This window comes from Pituophis catenifer, unplaced genomic scaffold, assembly GCF_029215685.1.
Source record: "Pituophis catenifer annectens isolate HBS135680 unplaced genomic scaffold, rPitCat1.0.hap2 SCAF_3, whole genome shotgun sequence".
Classification (NCBI taxonomy): domain Eukaryota; kingdom Metazoa; phylum Chordata; class Lepidosauria; order Squamata; family Colubridae; genus Pituophis; species Pituophis catenifer.
Window position 1 is genome coordinate 114764540 of NW_027256883.1, and position 21057 is coordinate 114785596.

A 21057-nucleotide genomic window follows, 5' to 3' on the forward strand; every position below is an offset into this window, starting at 1 on the left:
TTTTACATACCAACAAGTTTATTGCAGCATAGACTTTCATGGATTTCAGTTTAGCATACCACTTATATGGCATGACATCACCAATTAGGAATAAATGCATATCCATAGAGATGTAGACATTATATGTAAAGCAATACAATCAAAGTGAAATTTAATGTGCTAGGTGCAGAGAGTAATAATTATCCACGTGGCCATTTATAATGTAGTTTCACACATCCCAAACTCAGCACTTGCAGAACCATTGCAGGGTGCTGCAATGAACTCACAGGAACATCACACAATACCAGTGAACTGTCAGACACCACACAAACTACAAACCTAGGATCACTATGAAAAAATTATTGAGATGAAGGCATTGAAGACCAAGAACATTTGGGAACCTCTGCTGTAGGTGTTGAATATGGACCTTCTTGCATAGACAGTTAGTTGTTCATGGTAGTCTGGCCAAGGAGCACAACTAGGAGTATTAGCTCTATCTTTATTGCAAAGTTATCTAAACTTTGCAATAGTTACAGTAGTTATTCTGCAATTTCTCCCTCCTTTCTTTGTACACACCAGAATACTAGGGAGGGTTCCTTCTGAAACATTTCACATGCCCTCCATCCAGTGGTGAAATTCAAATTTCTAGGATATCATTAACTGACCAAATGTCTGGCATTATTATGTAAGTTGCTTCTTCAACCTTGCCAAGTGGGCAGAACCTTGTATTCTGCCTTGTGGGGTTATAATAAACGTGCTTGAAAGCAGAGATTCTCAACTCACTAAAAAGGGTAAGGGGCTTCTTTTGGACAGAAACTGACTTTGAGATATAAACTCCTATATCTGCAGTTCCATTAACAAATACAACGTATTAGGTTGGAGAGGAAGCAAATATGCAACTCCATCATGCTTTGTCCAATGCTGTGGGAACTTAGTGTTGTCAGACTAGATTGTAAATTTGACAGCTGTATATTCTGCATTATTTGGTTTCTCTGTGGGTATCTTAACTAGCAGTTGTAGTTTGAGTATATTGTCCGTGAGCAAAAGACAGTCTAAAGAAGATTTTCCAGGATCACATACAGTATTAACTGCTAATAAAAACTATTGATTGGTTTTAGTTAGAAAATATGTAGATCACATTCAATTATGTCATTAAACAATCAGTGGTGGTTGACCCATGTTATGATTATGAAGAATTATTTGCATTCGGAAAATGTTTGCTGTAGTCCGTGTTATACAATTGCTGATAGATATAAATGGTTAAATCTGGAAAGCGGTCCAGAAAATAGTCTGCAGGTTCCCCAATCTTTTTTCTCACCCTGAAATGAAGGAAAATACAGTTTTTAATATAAACAATATGCAAGCAATAGTTTGTCCTGGCTTAAAGATGGTGAAGCATAGCTAAAACATGAATGCCAACTTGTTAAGTTGTAACGCAACTGTCAGCCAGGAAAACACATGTTTTTTGCATCTGTGAACCATGTGAACAATGCATGCTGTGAAAGACAGCATAGTTATTAAAATCAATTCCTAGGAGTTGGCTTGATAAACTTATTTTCAATCATAAGAGGCCGTATTGACAATTCACCCAGAAATCAATTCAAACAGCTACTTTACTATTCTAATTTGATTTAAATACTCTGCTCTCAAGTTTACTGTAGCCAATAACATACAACTCCTTTGATTCTTGAATCCTGGGACATGTTTTTCTAATGTGCACCTTTTTCTCAAGTTGCTGCTTTTCCAATCTGTTTGTCTTCCAGTCTTCAATCTACATTTGCTTGGGCTTTCTCCCCACAACCTCACAGACATGTTTTCTTCGCCTTCCTCGAGAAGGGAGAAGACACACTCCTTCAAAAAGCCCCCTCCCCACTATTCTTCTTCCCAGCCTGACAAACAGGCCAGAAAACTTTGCTATGTTGCTATGGGGGAAAACTGGAGATAGGATCAGCTGCAGAGAAGGGAAAAGATCCCTGTCTGCTTTGCTTTTTCTCCTCTCCAGCATGCGTGGAGATTTCCTATGGAGAAAAAAAATAGTTCTTTTCTCTTATATTAAGTTACGGGTTCTTCCCTCTTATATTCTACAGCAAAAATCCATGGTTGTTGGAGAAGAGAAAAACTTAGGCACGCAGACATCACTCAGTAGGTACAGGCCAGGGATGGGTTCTAAAAATTTTTACTACCAGTTCTGTGGGCGTGGCTTCTTTTGTGGGCATGGCTTGGTGCGGAGGTAATGTGACTGGGTGGGCATGGCCAACTTTTTTTTTTAACTTTTAAAAGCATTTTTTCTACAACCTTAAGAGGTTGCAGAAAAAAATGCTTTTAAAATCCTCTGACGATCCCAGCTGAGCCGCACGACCATCAGAGGCTTTTTTTTTTACCTTTAAAAGCATTTTTTCAGCTGAAGAGGTGGTAGAAAAAATGCTTTTACAAAGTAAAAAAAAAAAAAAGGCCTCTGATGAGATGGCCGGGGTAAGCGAGCGGCAACCGAGCCGGGGACCGGTTCAGGGGCGTGGCCAGCCAATGTTATTACTGGTTCTCCGAACTACTAAAAAAAATTACTACCGGTTCTTGTGAACCGGTGCGAACTGGGAGCAACCCACCACTGGTACAGGCAGCAATGGTTACCAATAGGAGCAGGAACACAAGATGTTCATATGTGGGAGGAGGAAGAGGAGCCATGGAAAAATACAGTCTGAGGATGGATGGGAAGGGCAGCCATCTAATGATCCAATTGGAGCCTGGCAGATCACTGGTCTCTCTCACGCTCCCCCCCCCCAAATAAATGAGAAGGTCCATCTAGCTGCTAGAATTCAGGGGTGTGAAACTCACAGCTCGTGGGCTGGATGGGTCACATGCTGGCCACGCCCACCCCCATTTAGCAAAGGGGGGGAAAGTCATGATATGTCACGTGACGACAACGTGATGCTGCAAGTTTGACACCGTTGAATTCCAGCAGATTGCATTGAATTTTCCAATAGAAAAGAACTTTCTTGCTGGACCAGTTTCAAACTTCAGCCTGTCCCTGCAGCATGCTGGCCAAGAGATGGAGTCTCTGCCGGGAAGACATATCCCACACAAAAGTGTCCTGTGCTTGACTGCCTGACCCTTTTTTTTTTTTTGTATTTTTTTTTCTTCCCAACTTTTAGAATTTCCCCCCTTGCAGAGGGGAGAGATTGCTTAAATATCTCTATCTATCTCTTCCAAAACTCTTTTCTTCCCAGCTCAGCACTTTCTTAAAAGGTGCCAACCTGACAGATTAATAAACTCAGTTCTGTGACCTTCACTAGCATCCTCTGCAGGCTTCCTATTTGAAATTGGCAAGACTTTGACCTGTTTCATCCTAAAGGCTTCCTTTTGCCTCCCAAGTGCAGGGAAAACCCTAAGCAAACAACCCTAAGCAAACAACCTACACCCATTCTTTTCAATGTCTATTCCCCATTGTGTGCTTTCTTAATTCATTTGTAATTTCTTCCTCTCGATTGGGTATAAATACAAACATTAATTTTCCCTTGATAATCATCTCAGAACAAAGATAATGATTCCAAAGTGTTGGGAACTGGCAGAAAGGGGTTCTAAGAATTACCCCTTTCCCCCAGTTTCCTTGTACTGGAAACCTTCCCCGCCATTTGAGCTCATCCAGCTGTTTGGGGTCAAATTCTTCTGATGCTGTATGCAAAGGAGCAATTTCTTAATAAAGCTTTTCAAGATCTATTGGCACTCTGGCATCACCCTTACTTTCTTGTTCTTTGACATCTGTCTTGCAAATTCTAAATTAAGCCTCGACAGACAGATTGATGGCACCAAAAGGGTAAGCAGGCACCAGGGCAAGGAGGATAAAGCCTTAAAGTCTCAATTTCCTCTCACCCAGAGTTAACAGACTAGTTCTTAAGCTTGTACAAACATACACATGGGATTTTCAAAATCAGAATGATCTTTTGTTCACACAGCACATTTAATTGTTCTGCACATAATGGGCAACCTTGTTTTTAGAAATACAGGTAGTTCTAGACTTACAACCATTTGTTTAGTGACTGTTCAAAGTTACAATGGCATTGAAAAACTGACTTATGACCATTTCTCATACTTATAACCACTGCAGCAGTCCCATGGTCACGTGATCAAAATTCATATGCTAAGCAACTGTTCTATATGTATGACATTTGCAGTGTACCCGGATCATTTGATCACCTTTTGCAACCTTCTGACAAGCAAAGTCACTGAGGAAGCCTGGTTCGCTTAACAACCGTGTTCCTAACTTAACAACTGCAGTGATTCATTTAACAACTGTAGCAAAAAAAGGCCATAAAATGGGGCAAAACTCATCTAACAACTGTCTCGCTTAGCAACATAAATTTTGGGCTCAATTGTGGTCATAAATCAAGAACTACCTGTACCATATTTTGGAACAGTCTATTATATCATGCCAGTTATATAGTTAGCATCAGATATTTCTTTGGAGTTGCCCCCATAAATCTTTCTTTTTATTAAGAAGTGAAAGAGGTTACAGGAGATGCAATGTCAATAATTAGAATTTTTCCTTTCCTTTCTCTCCTCCCCTCACCCCTAAAAACACCCCTTTCTATTCCAAACCAATTAACAAATATCCCACTTGGGATTTTATCTTAGGCTCAGTTGCCTGTCTTCTAAACTACATTAGAGTTTATATTATGAATATTTGTTAGCATCAGAGAGACATGAACAGCATAGGCAGGATTGGAATCTAAAACTCTGGGGAAAATGACTTCTAATAGCACTCTGAAATCTGTCACTACTGTCTCCTCTCTGATTTTCGTTATAGTTGCTATTGGCTCCAAGAGCAATTCCGAGTCCAGAATATAGGAAGAATTTTCTGAATTTTTTCCCTCTTTTGCATGCAGATTTCTCTGCAGTTGGACATGATCAATGAAGATAAGTTTGTGACTTGTCTTTCTTCTAGGTTTGTATTCTAGTTACTACAATAGAAAAAGGAGAAGCAAAGGTTGCCAGCCAGCAAATCCAAAGTACAGTAGATCGCTTCAGAGATACATAATTTAGAGAAATATTTACTTACTCATCGTCCTTTTCAAGGTAGTGCTCGCCCATATTCCGAATAAACTTTAATAAACCTGTTACATCTGTCTCATACGTTCTTGTGCCTTTCTTGTTTTTCTTGTTGCCTTTCTCTTTGCCCAGATTAACCATAGAGTCCCATACTTCTTCATCAATCTGAAAAAGATGCAATATTCTGGTCAGTTATTGGTCCATAAAACTCATTCTTTGCAATTCAGTGGATATAACAATGTTGGTTTCTGGGTGAGGATTTATGGCAGACTAGACATCTCTGAAGGACATTGCATCAGAAATCGAAAGCCAGACAGTGAATCCTAGCAGGCACAGTCTTTCTGGATAAAGAAGAGATTGTGAGAACTTGTGAGGTGACTGCAGAAATGTAGGGTTTTTTTGCAGTCGACTCATGAGTAATGCAGCTGGCAGTCAAGTGATTTCAACCCAGCTCACCTATCACATAATGAAGTTTATAAGCACACAAACTTGCACAAGCCTCATTTTCATAAACAATTTCTGGTAAAATTAATTTACAGCTAAAGAAAGATTTTCTCAGCAGCATGATAAAATAATTCCACTTGATGAGTCCACTTGCTTTTTATGGATTAAAAAGGAAAAAAGTAGGGTTTAAAGATTTCAAACTGTTTGGCAAAAAACTCAGTAAGGACGGAATATAAAAAATTTAAAACAGATGAAGGGGATGGTTGTGTAGAAGTGTGTGTGTGTGTGTGTGTGTGTGTGTGTGTGTGTATGAAAGTGTTTTTCAAAAACTTGGAATTAAAATAGACAAATGAGATGGATGGGAATATGGTTTTTTTTTAACTATTAAAGTATACAGATAAATGATGAATTTTACAAAAAAATAAAGGTAATATGAGACTGACTGTAAAGCTGATTGTAACTATGAAGTGTTATTTGAGATAGAGATTTGTAAATTTTAAGGGTACCAATAGTGAAAAAAGGTATTTTACTCTTTTACTTGCAATTAAGGCACTTTCATATTTAGATTACAGTGTTACAATGGCTTCCACTAGAAAGCAGTAAAAAAAACCAGCAAAAAGGGGTGGGGAGATCACTAGAACAACTTGCAGAGAGGAATTATATCAGATTTACTTCAGAAAATCTTTGAGGAATTGAACAATAAGTTAGCTGAATCATTTGATATTAGATTGACAGCTTTTAAAAGAATAATGGATCAAAGACTTGTAAAGGTGAAAGGAATGAAAGAAGTTCAGAAGATGGAAATCTGTGTAACACAAGTGTCTGTAGATATAAAACATAGAAGACAAAGTAGAAATTCTGGATAGTAAAACAGATATTATAGGAAGAAAGCTAGAAAGAATAGATAATTTGGCACTATTGTAACTGAGAGAGAAGGAATTTTGTTTGACTTTAACAAGAAATTATTGGCCAATATCTTTATTGAATAATGATTGCAAGTTGTTTACAATTTTAGTTGATAGATTAAAAATAATTGTGCAAGAATTTATTCATGAGGATCAATAAGAATTTTTAGCCTAAAGGACAGTTAAAGGATAATATTAGAAATATGTTGAACATTTTGAAATATTTGGAGCAACATAATGAAAAACAAGCTATATTGATTTTCTTTAAAGTAGAGAAAGTTTTTGACAATTTGAACAGGGCTTCTTTGTTCAATGTTTTGGAAGAAATGAACTTTGGGGAGACTTCATAAAATAGATGAGATTGATTTATACTTCACAGAAGCCACAAATAATTGTTAATGAAGTTCTAGCAAGTCTTGTGAAATACAAAAAGGAACAAGACAAGGAAGTCCACTGTCTCCTTTCTTGTTTGTTTTGGTTCTTGAAATACTGAATACAAATATAAGACAGGATGAGGGGATTGTGAGAGTAAAGATTTAAAAAGAAATTCATAAATGTAGGTCTTTTGCAGATGATTTGCTGTCAGTTTTAGAAGATCTCTGAGGCATTAATGGGAAAACTAAAAAATTTAGTTTAGGGGTCCCCAAACCCCAAGCAGCAGGGCACTACCGGGTTGTAGCCTATTCAGAACTGGACCACGCGAGCAGTGGGCCAGCACGCATGCACACTGCTCCACTCAGGTGAGCAGTAAGCTGGCGCACCCACACATGCACACTGGCCTGCCACTTGGGTGGCCCAGTTCCCCTCTCCCACAGCTGGGCCGTCAAACCACAAAAGTTGGGGACTGTTGATTTAATGCACTAGCAGGTTTTGAGTTCAACAAATAGAATACAAAGATTTTAACAATTAACATGAAAATAAAAGATCAAATAAAACTGATAAATAAAATAGGCTTTAAGATTGAGACGAAAGTAAAATATCTGGGTATCACTATGATAAATACAAAGTGTATGTTATTTCAAAATAACCATGTTAAGGCATGGAATGAAGTTAAAAAAGACATGTTAAGATGGGAGAAACTGCCATTTTTATTGCTGGGGAGAATTTCTATGATAAAAATAAATGTTTTGCGTAGAATTATGTTTTTGCCTTAGACAGTATCTGTTTTGATGACTGATGCACAATTTAAACAGTGATAAAATATTTATTTAAAATTATGAATTAAATTATGAATTAAATATAAAATACTATAAGATGCAAAAGAAAGAGGAGGAGTGGGTCTACCTGATTCAAAATTGTATTTTGCAGCTTGCTATTTAGTGTGGATGAGAGTCAGTGCCGCTGAGAAATAGAAGGCTCTTGGTGTCTAAAGTACTTGACATGCCACAGATTTAGGTGCCATGAACATTTGTGGAATGACAAAGTCAAGATTAAGGTGGATTTTAAAAATTGTTTTGTTAGACTGCCCTATTAAGGATATGGAATAGATAAAACCCAGCTTGTGCCCTCTGTGAGTCTCAGCACAAATAGCATTTTATAGGTGAAAAATAATAGGAAAACAAAATGGCTAATTTATTGTGAGATACTAGAATTTTGTCAAGGGGAGTACAACTTCTCGCAGAGATATATTTGCCAATGAATTTCTTATCTACAGTTATTAGAAAGATTTAAAGTATACAAAAAACCTGCACCTGAAATAGAATTGTGTATAAATAAAAAATTGTGTAATTGCTAAACTGTATACAGTTTTACTGAAATTTGAAACAGAAGAACAAGTAAAAGAATGTTTGACATTGGGCTAAAATTTTGAATATAATATACAGATGGAACACTGGGAAACATGTGGTTGAAAAGTTTAAAATTTATGCTGTGTTATACCAACAGAGAAATTGATCTAGATTCTAGAATGTAAAAAGGCACTTCAAATTTATGTTGGAAATGTGAACAACAAGAAGGGTTATCCTATCATGCTTGGTGGATATGTAAAAAAGCTAGAAAATTTTGGATTCAAATTAACATACCGATTCAGAGGATTTTAAAGATAAATATACAAGTGGAGTCAATTTTTAACCATTGCATACATTGTCTCTCAATAATGGATGTTGACCAGTGATGAAATGTAAAATTTGTTACTACTGGTTCTGTGGGCGTGGCTTGGTGGTGGTGGGGGTAATGTGAGTGGGTGGGAGTGGCCAACTTTTTTTTTTTTTACTTTTAAAACCATTTTTTCTACAACCTTTTCAGCCGAAGAGGTTGTAGAAAAAATGCTTTTAAAAGCCTCTGACGATCCCAGCTGAGCTGCACGATCAGCAGAGGCTTTTTTTTTTACTTTTAAAAGCATTTTTTTGGCCGAAGAGGTTGTAGAAAAAATGCTTTTAAAATTTTTTTAAAAGCCTCTGATGATTGTGCAGCTCAGCTGGGCATTGGGGGGGGGGGGCAGGGATTTTTGCTACCGGTTCTCCGAACCACCTGCTGCCATCGCTACCGGATCGGGCGATCCGGTCCGATCCGGGAGCATTTCACCCCTGATGTTGACTAAACATGCCTATGATAAACTGCTCATGTGAGACTTTAGCTGTTTGTCACTAGCAGAAGCTGACATCAAACCAATTAGCTAGCACAGCCAGCTCCAAAAAAAGGCAAAAACTGGATATAATAGAAGCATTAAAGTGGAAGATGCAAAATGGTTCCTAACTTTTTTGTTGTTGTTCAAGAGATTACCTTTTCTTTCCAGTTCATGAAAGGATCATCCGTAAATCTCAAAGCATTCGGAATGTCATCTTTATTTGTGTTATAAGCCGTACGTATCTCATTCCCGATTTCTCTTAACACCCTGTACTTTCTGTAGAACAAAAGACAATTTTAAGAAATGGCATATATTACTACTGGATGAAAAGTGGTGTGGATGATATACTTTGCATATTAACTTCAAAGTTAGGAAGTGACTGCAGGTAGTTTGGACGGCATATTGTGGGTCCTCTCAAAAAAAGAGCTGCCAAGAACACCTGCATTGTTACAAAAATAACTATCTTGGTTGGACATGGCTACCACCGAAGACTCATTTGTTAGAAACCCTTCTATCCCTCTAAATTGGCATGGTGCTCTTTACCTCCCTCAATAGATTTATGTTGGCTTTCTGGGAAAGCACACATTTCCAAACTGATCACTATGCCCATACTCTATTTTAATTTTTATGTGACTACCCTTTGCCCAAAAATGTATTTGAAAGTAAAGATAATGCTAGAAGACAATCTTCCCTTTGGCAGCATGCTAGCTGCCCATTTACTTTGTTCTTAATGAAACCCAAAGGAGTTACACGTTGGCATTTGAGCATGTTTTTTCCAGTAGATTGATAGATTCTTCAGTGTTGCTTTTGGTTGTCACTGGTCATGACATCCCAATTTTCCTTTGGGATGTGTGCCAGCTCCCTGTAATATTATCTTCACCTTGTCCCCAGTGACGGAGACAGCCGTAAGTCATCCTTAGTTCTACTACTATTCCCATCCACCCCCAAAAAACCTAATGTAACCAGTGTCAGCCACAAGTTGCATAAGGCCATTTCTTAGGAACAAAGGCCACAACACAGCTAATTTTATACCAGTGTGGTTTTCTGCTTGACCTGAAGATGAGTAGAGAGCACTATGACACAGCAGTGGGAAAAGCCCTTAGACTCTGAAAGATAGATGGAAGCAAACACTGACTTCATAAATCCCATGGTCTGTTTTGTGATGGGATTTTGTGGGAAGGGAGGCTAACATTTCAGAATATCAGAATAATTGAGTTGGAAGGTACCTTGGAGGTCTTCTAGCCCAACCCACTGTTCAAGCAGGAGACCCTATACTATTTCAGACAAGTAAAAGTCCAATGTCTTCTTAAAACCTCCAGTGATGGAGCACCCAAAACTTCTGAAGATAAGTCATTCCACAGATGAATTGTTCTGTCAGGAAATTTCTCCTTAGTTCTGGATTTATTCTCTCCTTGATTAGTTTCCATCCATTGCTTCTTGTCCTGCCTTCAGGTGCTTTGGAAAATATGTTGACACCCCCCCCCCTTCTTTATGGCAGCTCCTGAAATATTGGAACACTGCTATCATGTCACCCCATCACTCCTTCTTGTCATTAAACTAGTTACTAGATATATCCAATTCCTGCAACCGTTCTTCATATGTGTTAGCCTCCGGTTCGCCAATCATCTTTGCTGCTCTTCTCTGCACTTTTTCTAGAGTCTCAACATATTGTTATATTGTGGTAACCAAAATTGGATGTCTGGTATGGATGAAAGAGTGGGAGACTTTGAGAAATAGGAGGTTATTGGAGTTGCAAGGACATGATTTGGGATTTGCACCCAAAGCACCTATTAGTATTGGTACACCTTTGCTTTCTTTTAGCACAGTCATTCTACTGTACTTATGCTTACTATTAAATTTATATGCTGCCCAACTTCCGGTGACTCTTTATTATGAGGTGGGGTGGAATTCTAGCATTAGTTTCAGTTTAGAGTTTGCAACTCTATATTGACAAGATAGGGAAACTGGCATTTTATTGGTTTTATAATGTTTATCATTCATTTCTGTTTGTTTCTTCTTTGGTGATAGAAATGGGGTTACTGCCTTAAATTCAGAATTATCTTTCAGAGACATATCACAATCAGTATCCTGTGTTAGTATTTTGAGAACTGGCTGCATTTAATGACTTTTAATGCCAATTTTGCTTTGATGTCTGTGGCATGCTCATCATCATAGCTTAAATGAAATATTTTACTGAATGACTATTAATATCCTTGTGTGCCGTCTCATCCTTGCAAGGAAAATACAATGGGGCAATTCTGATAGCAACTTTTTCTCCCTATTAATTGCACCGTTCTCAACAATATCCGCCCATTGAGATGATAAAATAAATTATAAGCCATATAATCAATTCCTGGAATTCAATGCTGAGGACAATTTTTTTTTTTAATTTAAAAGATCAGCAATGAACAGATTGCATAATTTCATTCTAGCTCTTCTTGTAAAACTCCTTCTACCATGGCTATTATGCTAATAATCAGACAATCAAGTCAAATTAGCCAGTTACAAAATTTCTTGTATTAACTTACCTCTCTTTGGACAAGAAATATGGATGGTAGATCAGCATTTCCAGTAGACTATCGGCTAGGGTAGTTTGGTCAGAGAGTTCCAGTTTTTGTCGCAGGTCTTCAATTTCCTTTATATTCTCCTTTACATCCTTTGGACATTCTGTAGGCAAATGTTCAAAGTCCTTCTGACCTCTCATCACAACATACAGGATAAGTTTTTGGAGACCCTGTGTGCACAAACAAATGTCTATATCATCCCAGAACAATTAGAGCGGATTTCCTCCTTTAACCTATATGCTACAGCTGGATTCTCATAGGACAGTAAATTCTGGGACCAGATTGTAGCTAGTTCCCTTTAACTAATGCAGGAAGTACTAAGCATACCCATCACCAAATGGTAAAATTATAACTTGTAAATTATGATTTGCTTTGCTCCATAGACTAAGTGGACAACTTAAATGGAGTGAAATAGCGTGGTAGCTTTCCCAAAATGGTCACTCTGGTAAGATTCACATCAGCACAACAATGACTAGCAAAACTGTAGATCTGTAAAAAAAAAAAAGTCAATTTATTTTTTTAAAATAGAACACCATATCTAATTTGTATTTTAGAAATAGATGTAAATTATTAAGTATAACTGGGTATGTGAGTTTTTCAGAAATAAAAATACCATAACATATATTAGGTTTTTATGGAAAAAAATTCTGTAGACTAGAACCAATATTGCATTTATTTTTCTTGTTCTTTGGAGATTATAATTACATTTAACATTCTGCAGAATGTAGAAGATTAGAGACAGATAAAGATAATTATTTACCTGTAGATCTTCTGAGATTACAGAATATTTTGTATCATCAGTTATTTCTCTGCTCTTATCAAAGTCTGCTAGGAAAATCTTGCCAGTGAAATCTAACAAAGTAAAAAATAAATTGATAGATATATTTATAGAAAGTATAAATTCTTTGAAAACTGAGTTGAAGTAATGGCAACAATTTTACCACTATCTTTTGAGAACAGACCCATCAGCAAAACACATTTATTTTGCATAAGGCAAGTGATCTGTTTTTGGAAATATTGTCTTACTTAATTTACCCTAATGCACAAGTGAGTTGATTTACTTAAACTATTAAATCATTATTGCAGTGTTATAGGAATGTATTATCCTTGGGCTTTGTCCATTGCCTATGACACAAGAGAAGCTTGTTCATTTTTATATTTGCTTTTGATTAAATGTAAATTTATTTTTACTTATTTATTTTTAAAATTTATTAGCTGCCCATCTTGGCCACACAATAACTCTGGGCACCTTACGATATTAGCCTAGACAACTTAATATAAACAGTTTTTAGTAAACAAGCAATTTTCAAACCATACATTTATCCAGGAATCAGTTCTCCTCACACAATACAATTTTAACTTGTCTTTCTCTCCAGGCCCTTCAATCTTATTCTGAGGATCCAGATTTTGATGGATGGGATGGGATGGGATGGGATGGGATGGGATGGGATGGTCCAGATTTTGCAGAAGGGATGGGAGAAATATTCTTGCATGAAAAGAACATTCCCACCAGCAATTTGATTTCACACAGAGTTAATGAAGCTGTTTTGTTTTCACTAACTACAATGAAAAAATACCCCCGTTTAGGCTTTTGGAAGACTTACCCTCTTTCATTTTTAACTTTTATTACAGGGGTGTCAAGTTCGCAGTGTCACGTTGTTGTCATGTGATGTATCATGACTTTTTCCCCCTTGACTAAACCAGGGGTGGGCATGGCCAGCGCGTGACGCATCCGGCCCACGAGCCGCAAGTTTGACACCTCTGTTTTATTGGATTTATTGCAATTTCCTTGATTGTTGTGTGCTGCCCAGATTATTGGGCAGCATCAGCTAATATGAGGGAAAGGAGTTTACTCTTCTTTTCCATTCTAATGAGCTCAGAATGGGTGAACCTCCTCAGCTAACATAGTTATGAAAGGCTTTACATAGGATGTCTGAATGGAATTGAATCTGAATTGAAGGATTGCACAGAAAAATAAATCACTGTTGACTTCCCCTCAACATGTAGTCACTGCAGGCAGTTTCTTCCTAAAACCAAATCATTGCCAATATTGGTTTTAGAATGGAGGGAAAGTCCCTGATGGGAAGACAGCATGATGGGGAGCAGTCATCACCTCTTCTCAAACTTTCAACCTTCAACTACAAAAATGAGATCTCGTCCTTTCCTTTCTAAACCTTCATTTCACAGAACTCTTGGAGGAGAAGGAAATCATCAGCTTTCATGGGGCACTGAAATTTTCTTTTATGGTACAGATGACCAAACAAAACTACCTTGGGGTGACTCTGGGACCTTTTTAAATGATAAGCAGTTTTGACACTTATGATGATGAAATTGTTAATGGTTTGCTAAAGTGCCGAACTGGGGCTTTTTAACATTATATAGGGAAGGCTGAAAACAACAAAACACTCTTGGCAACAAAATATTGTGAATCTGCTGTTCCATATATAGCCTCTAAAGTTTAAATGGATTACACTGGAATAAATGGGCAGACTGCCAAAGAAAACACCAACCTATCAAAATGTTACTTGGGTGCAGTTCCTGATGGCCAAATCCAAATGCATGAAGTTCATTTATAGCCTGAAATATAATTTTAAGAATCTTTTTGCTTTCCATAGTTGTGTTGTTTTCTTCCTTGAAGTACTCTTGAAGATTCTTTTCACACAAGGAGAGGCACAGATAGAGACAGGCCTTCCTCGTTTCCGAGCCACAAAATTTCACCAGGTATTTGCTGGTTCGGCAATTTTTGAAGCACACTTCTTCTCGCTTGGCATTTTCTGAATCCTTACAGAATACCTTCACAGCCACCTCTTGTCCAGCATAGAATCCCAGGTAGACCCCTCCTTGGGTGGTCTTCTGGATCCATAAATCTTGATATTGAAAGATCTTGAGCTTGCCAATCATAGGACGATGCATTTGATTGAGTTTCTGGAGTTTAATTCTCCAGCGATTGGTAGAGAATTCCTTACATATTTCTGGCTGCCTTGGACTGCCCGGCGATTCGTATGTCTGAAGAAGTTCTATCAAATTGCTTTGGTAATTTCTATGGGCAATATCCAGGACTTCATCATCTACTCTTGCTCCTTTTTCACATAGTAGCCTTGCTATTGCATTGTTTTTCTTCTTCACTGCTACATGCAATGCTGTTTCGTTATTTTCATCAGCATCGTTAAGATCAACTTCATCTAATTCTAATATGGCCTTCACAAGATCCAGGCTTTCTCTTTCAACAGCCAATATGAGCACCGTTTTCCCATTTGCATCCCTCTTATTGGCATCAATGTTGTTTTTCAGAAGGAAAAGGGCCGAGTCTTCTCTGCCTTTATTCCAGTCTTTGTCCTCAGAGAGAGCATGAATCAATGCATTTCCATCTTGATTGTCACAGATATTTACATCAGCATCCATTTCCTCAACCAAGAATTTGACCAGAGCAAAACGGCCATGACTTGCAGCATCCATCAGAGCTGTCGCACCTCCTTTTTTCACAGCCTTTTTAGTCTCATCAACTTCACGACGCTGATTTACATCTGCCCCATTCTTATATAAAAATTTCAGGGCCTCCTCTTGCCCATAACAAGCAGCCTCCATGAATGCGGTGAAGCCATTGATGTCATACTCATTAATAAATGAGCCTTTATCAAGAAAAAGTTTCAAAAGCTTCACATTACCTGTCACGCCTGCTAAAATAAAAGGTGTAGCACCATTATCCTTCTTTGCGAATGGATCAGCCCCATTTTCCAGCAGAAAGTTAACAATCTCTTCAGAATTTCTTTGTACAGCACTATGGAGAGGTGTCCAGCCATTTTCCACCTTTGCATTAACATCTGCTCCATCTTCCACCAGCTGTTGAACGAGCTCAAGTTTACCTTTTTTCACAGCAACATTTAATTCTGCTGCCATGGTTTTTCTGCAGGCTTCTTTCAATTCTCAAGAAAGAGGATTATATTAGACTTCCAGGTTCTATTACTGTATAACATAAACATGAACACAGTTATGGGGACATCAGCCGTTTGAATGAATGAAAGAACTATTCCTACCCACAGGAGAAATTCTTAGAAACATCTGACTGATTGTGGATTGTGAAGCAACAGTTTTAGATTTCCTGCCAGCCTGAGACCTCTGTTGCTACAGGAAGTCTTCATTTAGCGACCTTTCACTGTTACTATGATGATGAAAGGGTAATTTTATGACTAATCCTTGCATTTACAACCTCTGCAAGTCTGTAGAACAAAAGAAAACTGAAGTAGGATCATAAGCAATCATAATTTCACTTAGTGACTGCTTCACATAATGACTGAGTTGCCAATCTAAATTGTGATTGCCAAACTGTATTTGCATTGTACCCATCTTTGCAACTTTATAGAATCTACTCCTTAAACTTAACCTGATTATTGATATATTTCATTTCATATCCCAGCTCTGCTATGCATGGAACAATTTCCACATCTGAAGCCAAATACTACATTTTTAGTAAACCAATCCTGCACGGTCATATTCCAGCACACTTCCTAATTCCTCCTGGCCCTGCATTATTCAATGTTCAGAGGAACTATAACTCAGTGGCAGAGTTTATTATTTTCCTGCAGGTTTCAGTTTCCTAAATCCTGCCCAATGATGTCTACCTTGGCATTTCTGTGCAGCTATTTGAGTCCTTCTCAATACCCATTTACCTCAAGGGGAGAACTCAGGTTATTTCTGAATTAAATAGGTATAAGGTTATTCTCCTGACAGATCTGCACCGCACACAATTATCGGATTGATTTAATCCAAGTCGAGCAGTTTGCCTGATATGTAAAACTAACCAATTCGACTTTTGCTCACTTAAATTCAGCCACAGGAAATAACACCGGAATATACTTTTTTTTTTTCTACCAGTTCTGACACACACACCGAACTGCTCCTAATCCCCTGGGGTGCAGAAGAAGTTTTCCTGCCTAACAAACAAAAGGATACCGTGATGAGCGATGCTAAGAGGGGCATTAACTTCCCCTGTCGAATTTGCCTACCGAGCGCTTCTTAAAAACATCCACTCTCTCGGAGCGGGGTGGGGGCCGGGGGAGAGGGACGGAAGGCGATCCAAAACCCCGCCATTCGCCCCTCTTCCATCCAGGCCCCGTTTATGCGAGACTCTTCGTTCCTCTAAGTCTGACACCGTTCGGTAAAGAGACCAACAGCGTTCACCGTCAACTGCTTCTTCTTTCTTCCTCCTCCAGCGCCCAATTTCGCCTTCTCCTTTCGCAGGGCAGCCGCTTGAGGCTTATTGGCTCAACGCGAAGGAGAGGAGGAATTCTCCTAGGCTCGAGCTTCCTTTCCCGACGAGCGGATAGCGGATTCCTCGTTTTCCCACTGCCTTAGTTCTGACTTCTGCAGGCGGCGGTGGCGGTCCAAGGTCTGGGGAAAGGCGGTGGCTGGTAGAGGAGAGGCGGATGTCGGAAGAGAAAAGAGGAAAGAAATCTTCGAAAGTGAAAGGACGCGAATGAACGGGCGGAGCGTCGGGAGTCTTCGGGAGTCGCCCAGCTCTCTGTCGGTCTGCAACTTTGAAAATAGAAACAAGACTAGAAACAGTGGGACTTGCAGGTTAAAGGGACAGGAGAAAAAAATATTTCAGATTCGGATCCCTTTAAATATACACTGCTCAAAAAAAAATAAAGGGAACACAAGCAGGAGACACCCGAGATCTGAATGAATGAAATAGCCTTATTAAATACTTTGTTCTTTACATACAGTAGTTTATACACTGCTCAGACAACTAAAGGGAACACAAAACTACTGTATGTAAAAAACAAAGTATTTAATAAGGCTATTTCATTCATTCAGATCTCGGATGTTTTCTGCTTGTGTTCCCTTTATTTATTTTTTTTGAGCAGTGTATATTAGTGGCCGCAAGATGTGCGGAACCAAACGAAATACCCTGTAAAACAACAACTTAATGTAAATACATCAAACCAACTAAAACCATCAGCCAAGCATAAGTAAGATGGGTCTCTCCGATGAGATTTCCCTCCCACCCCAGAGATCCCATCATTTTGCCCAAAATTCAGTATTGGGGGGAATTTCTAAATAAGTTATATCACCCCAATTCATAGTCACACAAGATTGGGAAGTTTTGCATCAAGTTGAGACAGGAAGGTATATAATTTCCATGGCCATTATGTTCTGACCTCACTGGACAAAAAGCCATACAGTACTTCACAAGTGTGAGGCAACAACTGCTCAGGGAAGTCAAAGAAAAGTGACCGTTACTCTACTGTTCAGAAGTGGGCTCCATGTTTTTCTACCTTGTACCCTATAAGTAGATGTCTTTGATTTGAACTCCTATAACTTCTAGTTATAGGAGTTGGTTTCCTCACCATTGGGGAAATTTGACAGGATTGTGGATGGCTGTAATAAAAGTCAAAATCTGAATAAAGTGGTCTTCCTCAAGATGGTGCCTCCAGATATGTTGGATTCAGTCAGTATAGAGCAATGCTAAAAACATATTGGAGGGCAGCAGATTGAAGAAACCCCCAGGTAACGTATGAAATACAGGAGATATATAGACAACTGAAATATCCCAGAATGACCTGATTTGGCCTCCACTGAATACTTAGTATTGCCTCATTGCAGGTACTGTTGTGACTCCGACCCCTGAGGCCAACTTATCGGAGAGAGAAGGCTCCGAACATGAAGGAGAGGAGTTGGCCAGGCCTCCCTCTCCAGGACCCTCCTCTCTGGCAATGCCCCAGGTGTCTCCCGAGGGAGAAGAGATTGGCCAGGCACCAGATATCTCCTCACAGTCAGACAGTGACGGAGATAAGTCTTGGCTAGATCCACGCCAGCGTCGGAGAGACAAGCGCATGCAGCAGAAAAGGAGGCGTGCCAGAGGTTAAGCTGAGTCACTGGACCACACCCCACAGGGGATATAAGGGGTTGAGGTGGCCATTCAGACTCTGTGACGGACAAAACTAACTACTAGCGAGTCACATTGTATCTTTGCAACAACGATACCTGCCTTGGATTTAATACGGACTGGACTTGACAATTCTTGAACTGTGTGTATCTTGTTTGGCTTTATCTGTCGGAGGAACAACCCCTCCCTTTATGGGTAAAGTTCTTGGCAAGCAGCTACTGGGTTGCTGCCAATACTCTTATCAAAAGAATTTGTTGTCTGCCAGTTTTATTTAATCCCTGGATATCTGTTTGTGTGCGTGTGTGAGATGGGGACAAAACAGGTACTGTTATTTCATCTTCGTGGTTCAATCACAGTTGAATGAATCTTCTTTCGTCGCATCATCTCTCCCATGTGGGTGAGAGATCCTAAGATGGTCCATCCTTAGAAATGGATTCCTCAATGCTCTGGGGAATTTTCCAAAAACCAAAGCTGATGATCTGTTGATGTCTATAGAACAGTGGCCCTCAACCTTTTAGGCACCAGTCTGGTTCCATGGAGAGAGGTTTTTCCATAGGCTGGAGGAGGCATGGGTTCATGTGCTGCTTGCATCCTTGTTTGAGTGGCCCAGTTTCTGGCATGCCGTGGACTGGTACCGGTCCATGAATCGGAGGTTGGGATCCCTGCTGTAGAGAGAAGAGAAGATGACCTTGGCAGTTATGCAAGAACCATTGTATAAGCAAAGAGGGTTAGAACATTCTTTAAGTCCAGGGAAGCAAGGTAATATTTGGAAATGACTCATACCAAACTCCTCCCTGGTAGAGAGAAGGTAAAGCACAATCAGGCTGGCAAGGTTTTGTTATTATAGCCCATTTCAATAAAGTATTGTTCCAGTCTTCCTGTGGAGTTTGGTTTTCTGGTCTGGTCTACTGTGTGACACTGAAGATAGAAATGAATTACTTAACAACTATCTAGCAATTCTCTTTAGGGGACTTGGTGATTGCTTTTCACTTGCTCCAAAAAAACTAGTGTTGGAACATATGATAGAGTGATACCACTGACTTTCCAGCATTAAAGTAGCTGTTTGTAGTATGTGAAATACTACTTGATTTGGGATGGGACTATATCTAGGCCTGTCTTACAAATTTGGTTACAGATGTAGCTAATGGCTGGGATTATTTTACGGGCTATGCAGAATTGCTGAATGTCATGTTTTTCTCTCTTGTGGCATTTAATTGTAGAAAGGTTTTTCTCCTGATGTTTACAAAGGTTCTCCTGATACTTGTTCTTTCATATGGATATGTGAGAGCATCTCTGTGCATAAATTTCTATTTTGTCTACCAAGTTGAGATACTTTTGTATTGAGAAAGGATTTAAACTACTGTGTTTCCCCAAAAATAAGACCCTGTTTTATATTTTTTTGAACCCTGAAATAAGCACTTGGCCTTATTGCCATGCGCTCAAAAGACCGATTGAGCTTATTATCAGGGGATGTCTTATTTTGGGGGAAATAAGGGTATATATTCGTACAAAGATGAACAAACCAATGGGATGTTCTGTCTGAAGACCCAAAATAATTGTCTTGAACATCAGTGTGAAGCACCAAAGAAAATGGAGGTGCTTCATGTAGCAAATATTTGGAGCCTGTCTTCTTCTTACACACTGTTCATTCCTCTGAGAACCAAGGTAACGTAGAAAGGTCTGATGTACAAAGGAGGAAACTTTGCAGGAGGAAGTTTTTGTCACCCATTATTTGGAAGTCAGGTGGCTTGAAGTGATTTAAAAGGCAGTAGATATAGGAGAGAAATAAGAAATAGGAATAGCACATTTCATGCTGGTAGAGTTTACTGTGAAGTCAGTAAAGTTTTAAGAAGAACATTTTTAAACAAGGAATACTTTTAAGTCCGCAATGCATAGGTATGAAGATGCAAAGGATATGTGAACTTTTTTCAGAAGAAAAGGAGTGACAGAATAGTCTAAAAGGATTAGCAATAAAATATTTTTTGACTTTTACCGCTACCGGTTAGCCTGAACCAGCGCGAACCAGTAGAAACCCACCACTGATCGCCGCCTCCACGTGTCGCATTTTCGGCCTCTGCATGCTCTGTTTTAGACCCATTCCAGGCTGCTAGAATTGTCATAGCACATCGCCACCGATCGCCACCTCCGCATGTCGCATTTTTGTCTAGTTCCGCCGCCACCGATCCCCGCAGCCTGGAGTGGTCTGAACTCTTTTTAGTCAGGTTTCCAGGCCAAATATGGGACCAAAACTGTATTGGTGGCACTCATGGATGTTCTCTAAGAGGAATAGGATGGAGGCGGTCCATCCATCTTTGTTCTTCTTGACCTCTTGGTGGCTTTCAATAGCTTTGACCATGGTATTCTTTTTGGGCTGACAAGTTTTGTGCTACACTAATTCCATGCGGTTGTAGTAATCTGCTGGTGGTTTCTGAGATGTTCTTGACCTATGGCAGTATTATTCTTTTTAGGGCCTGTGTTGGTTGTGCTGTATTGGGTTGAGTGGTCGGACACTTTCTGATAAAATTGTGTTGATATCCATTTTGTTGGAATATGTTCTACAGCTGCTCTTTTCCCTTTTTCTGCTGTTCAGAGTTGCTGCAAAGAGTTTGTACTCATCAAAATAAAGTTCTTACACAGCTTCTCTTGTGGGAGATTGCGTTGTTGCTGTGG

General features: G+C 39.1%; 1 protein-coding gene across 2 annotated transcripts; it reads right to left on the reverse strand.

Annotated features, from left to right (window-relative positions):
* RNASEL (ribonuclease L) lies at positions 1-16925 on the reverse strand. 2 transcript variants are annotated; one of them, XM_070940943.1, is made up of 7 exons: positions 16680-16925; positions 14012-15464; positions 12262-12353; positions 11466-11671; positions 9093-9213; positions 5033-5187; positions 1-1298 (listed from the first exon to the last, which is right to left on the reverse strand). In XM_070940943.1, exons 2-7 carry the CDS (start codon positions 15396-15398, stop codon positions 1166-1168), a joined length of 2094 nt encoding a protein of 697 aa, XP_070797044.1. In that variant the 5' UTR covers positions 15399-15464; positions 16680-16925; the 3' UTR covers positions 1-1165. The 2 variants fall into 2 exon arrangements, with proteins under 2 accessions (XP_070797044.1, XP_070797043.1); XM_070940942.1 differs by having other exon boundaries at positions 16505-16925.
* Positions 16926-21057: the final 4132 nt, after the last annotated feature.

What these genes read in the sequence shown, in the direction of transcription:
- RNASEL (XM_070940943.1), bottom strand. Translation starts at nt 15,398, where the DNA reads ATGGCAGCAGAATTAAATGTTGCTGTGAAAAAAGGTAAACTTGAGCTC. An exon ending in TAATCTCAGAAGATCTACAG is followed by an intron (nt 11,672 to 12,261) that starts GTAAATAATTAT and finishes TTGTGCACACAG; the next exon opens with GGTCTCCAAAAACTTATCCT. An exon ending in TATTTCTTGTCCAAAGAGAG is followed by an intron (nt 9,214 to 11,465) that starts GTAAGTTAATAC and finishes TTTGTTCTACAG; the next exon opens with AAAGTACAGGGTGTTAAGAG.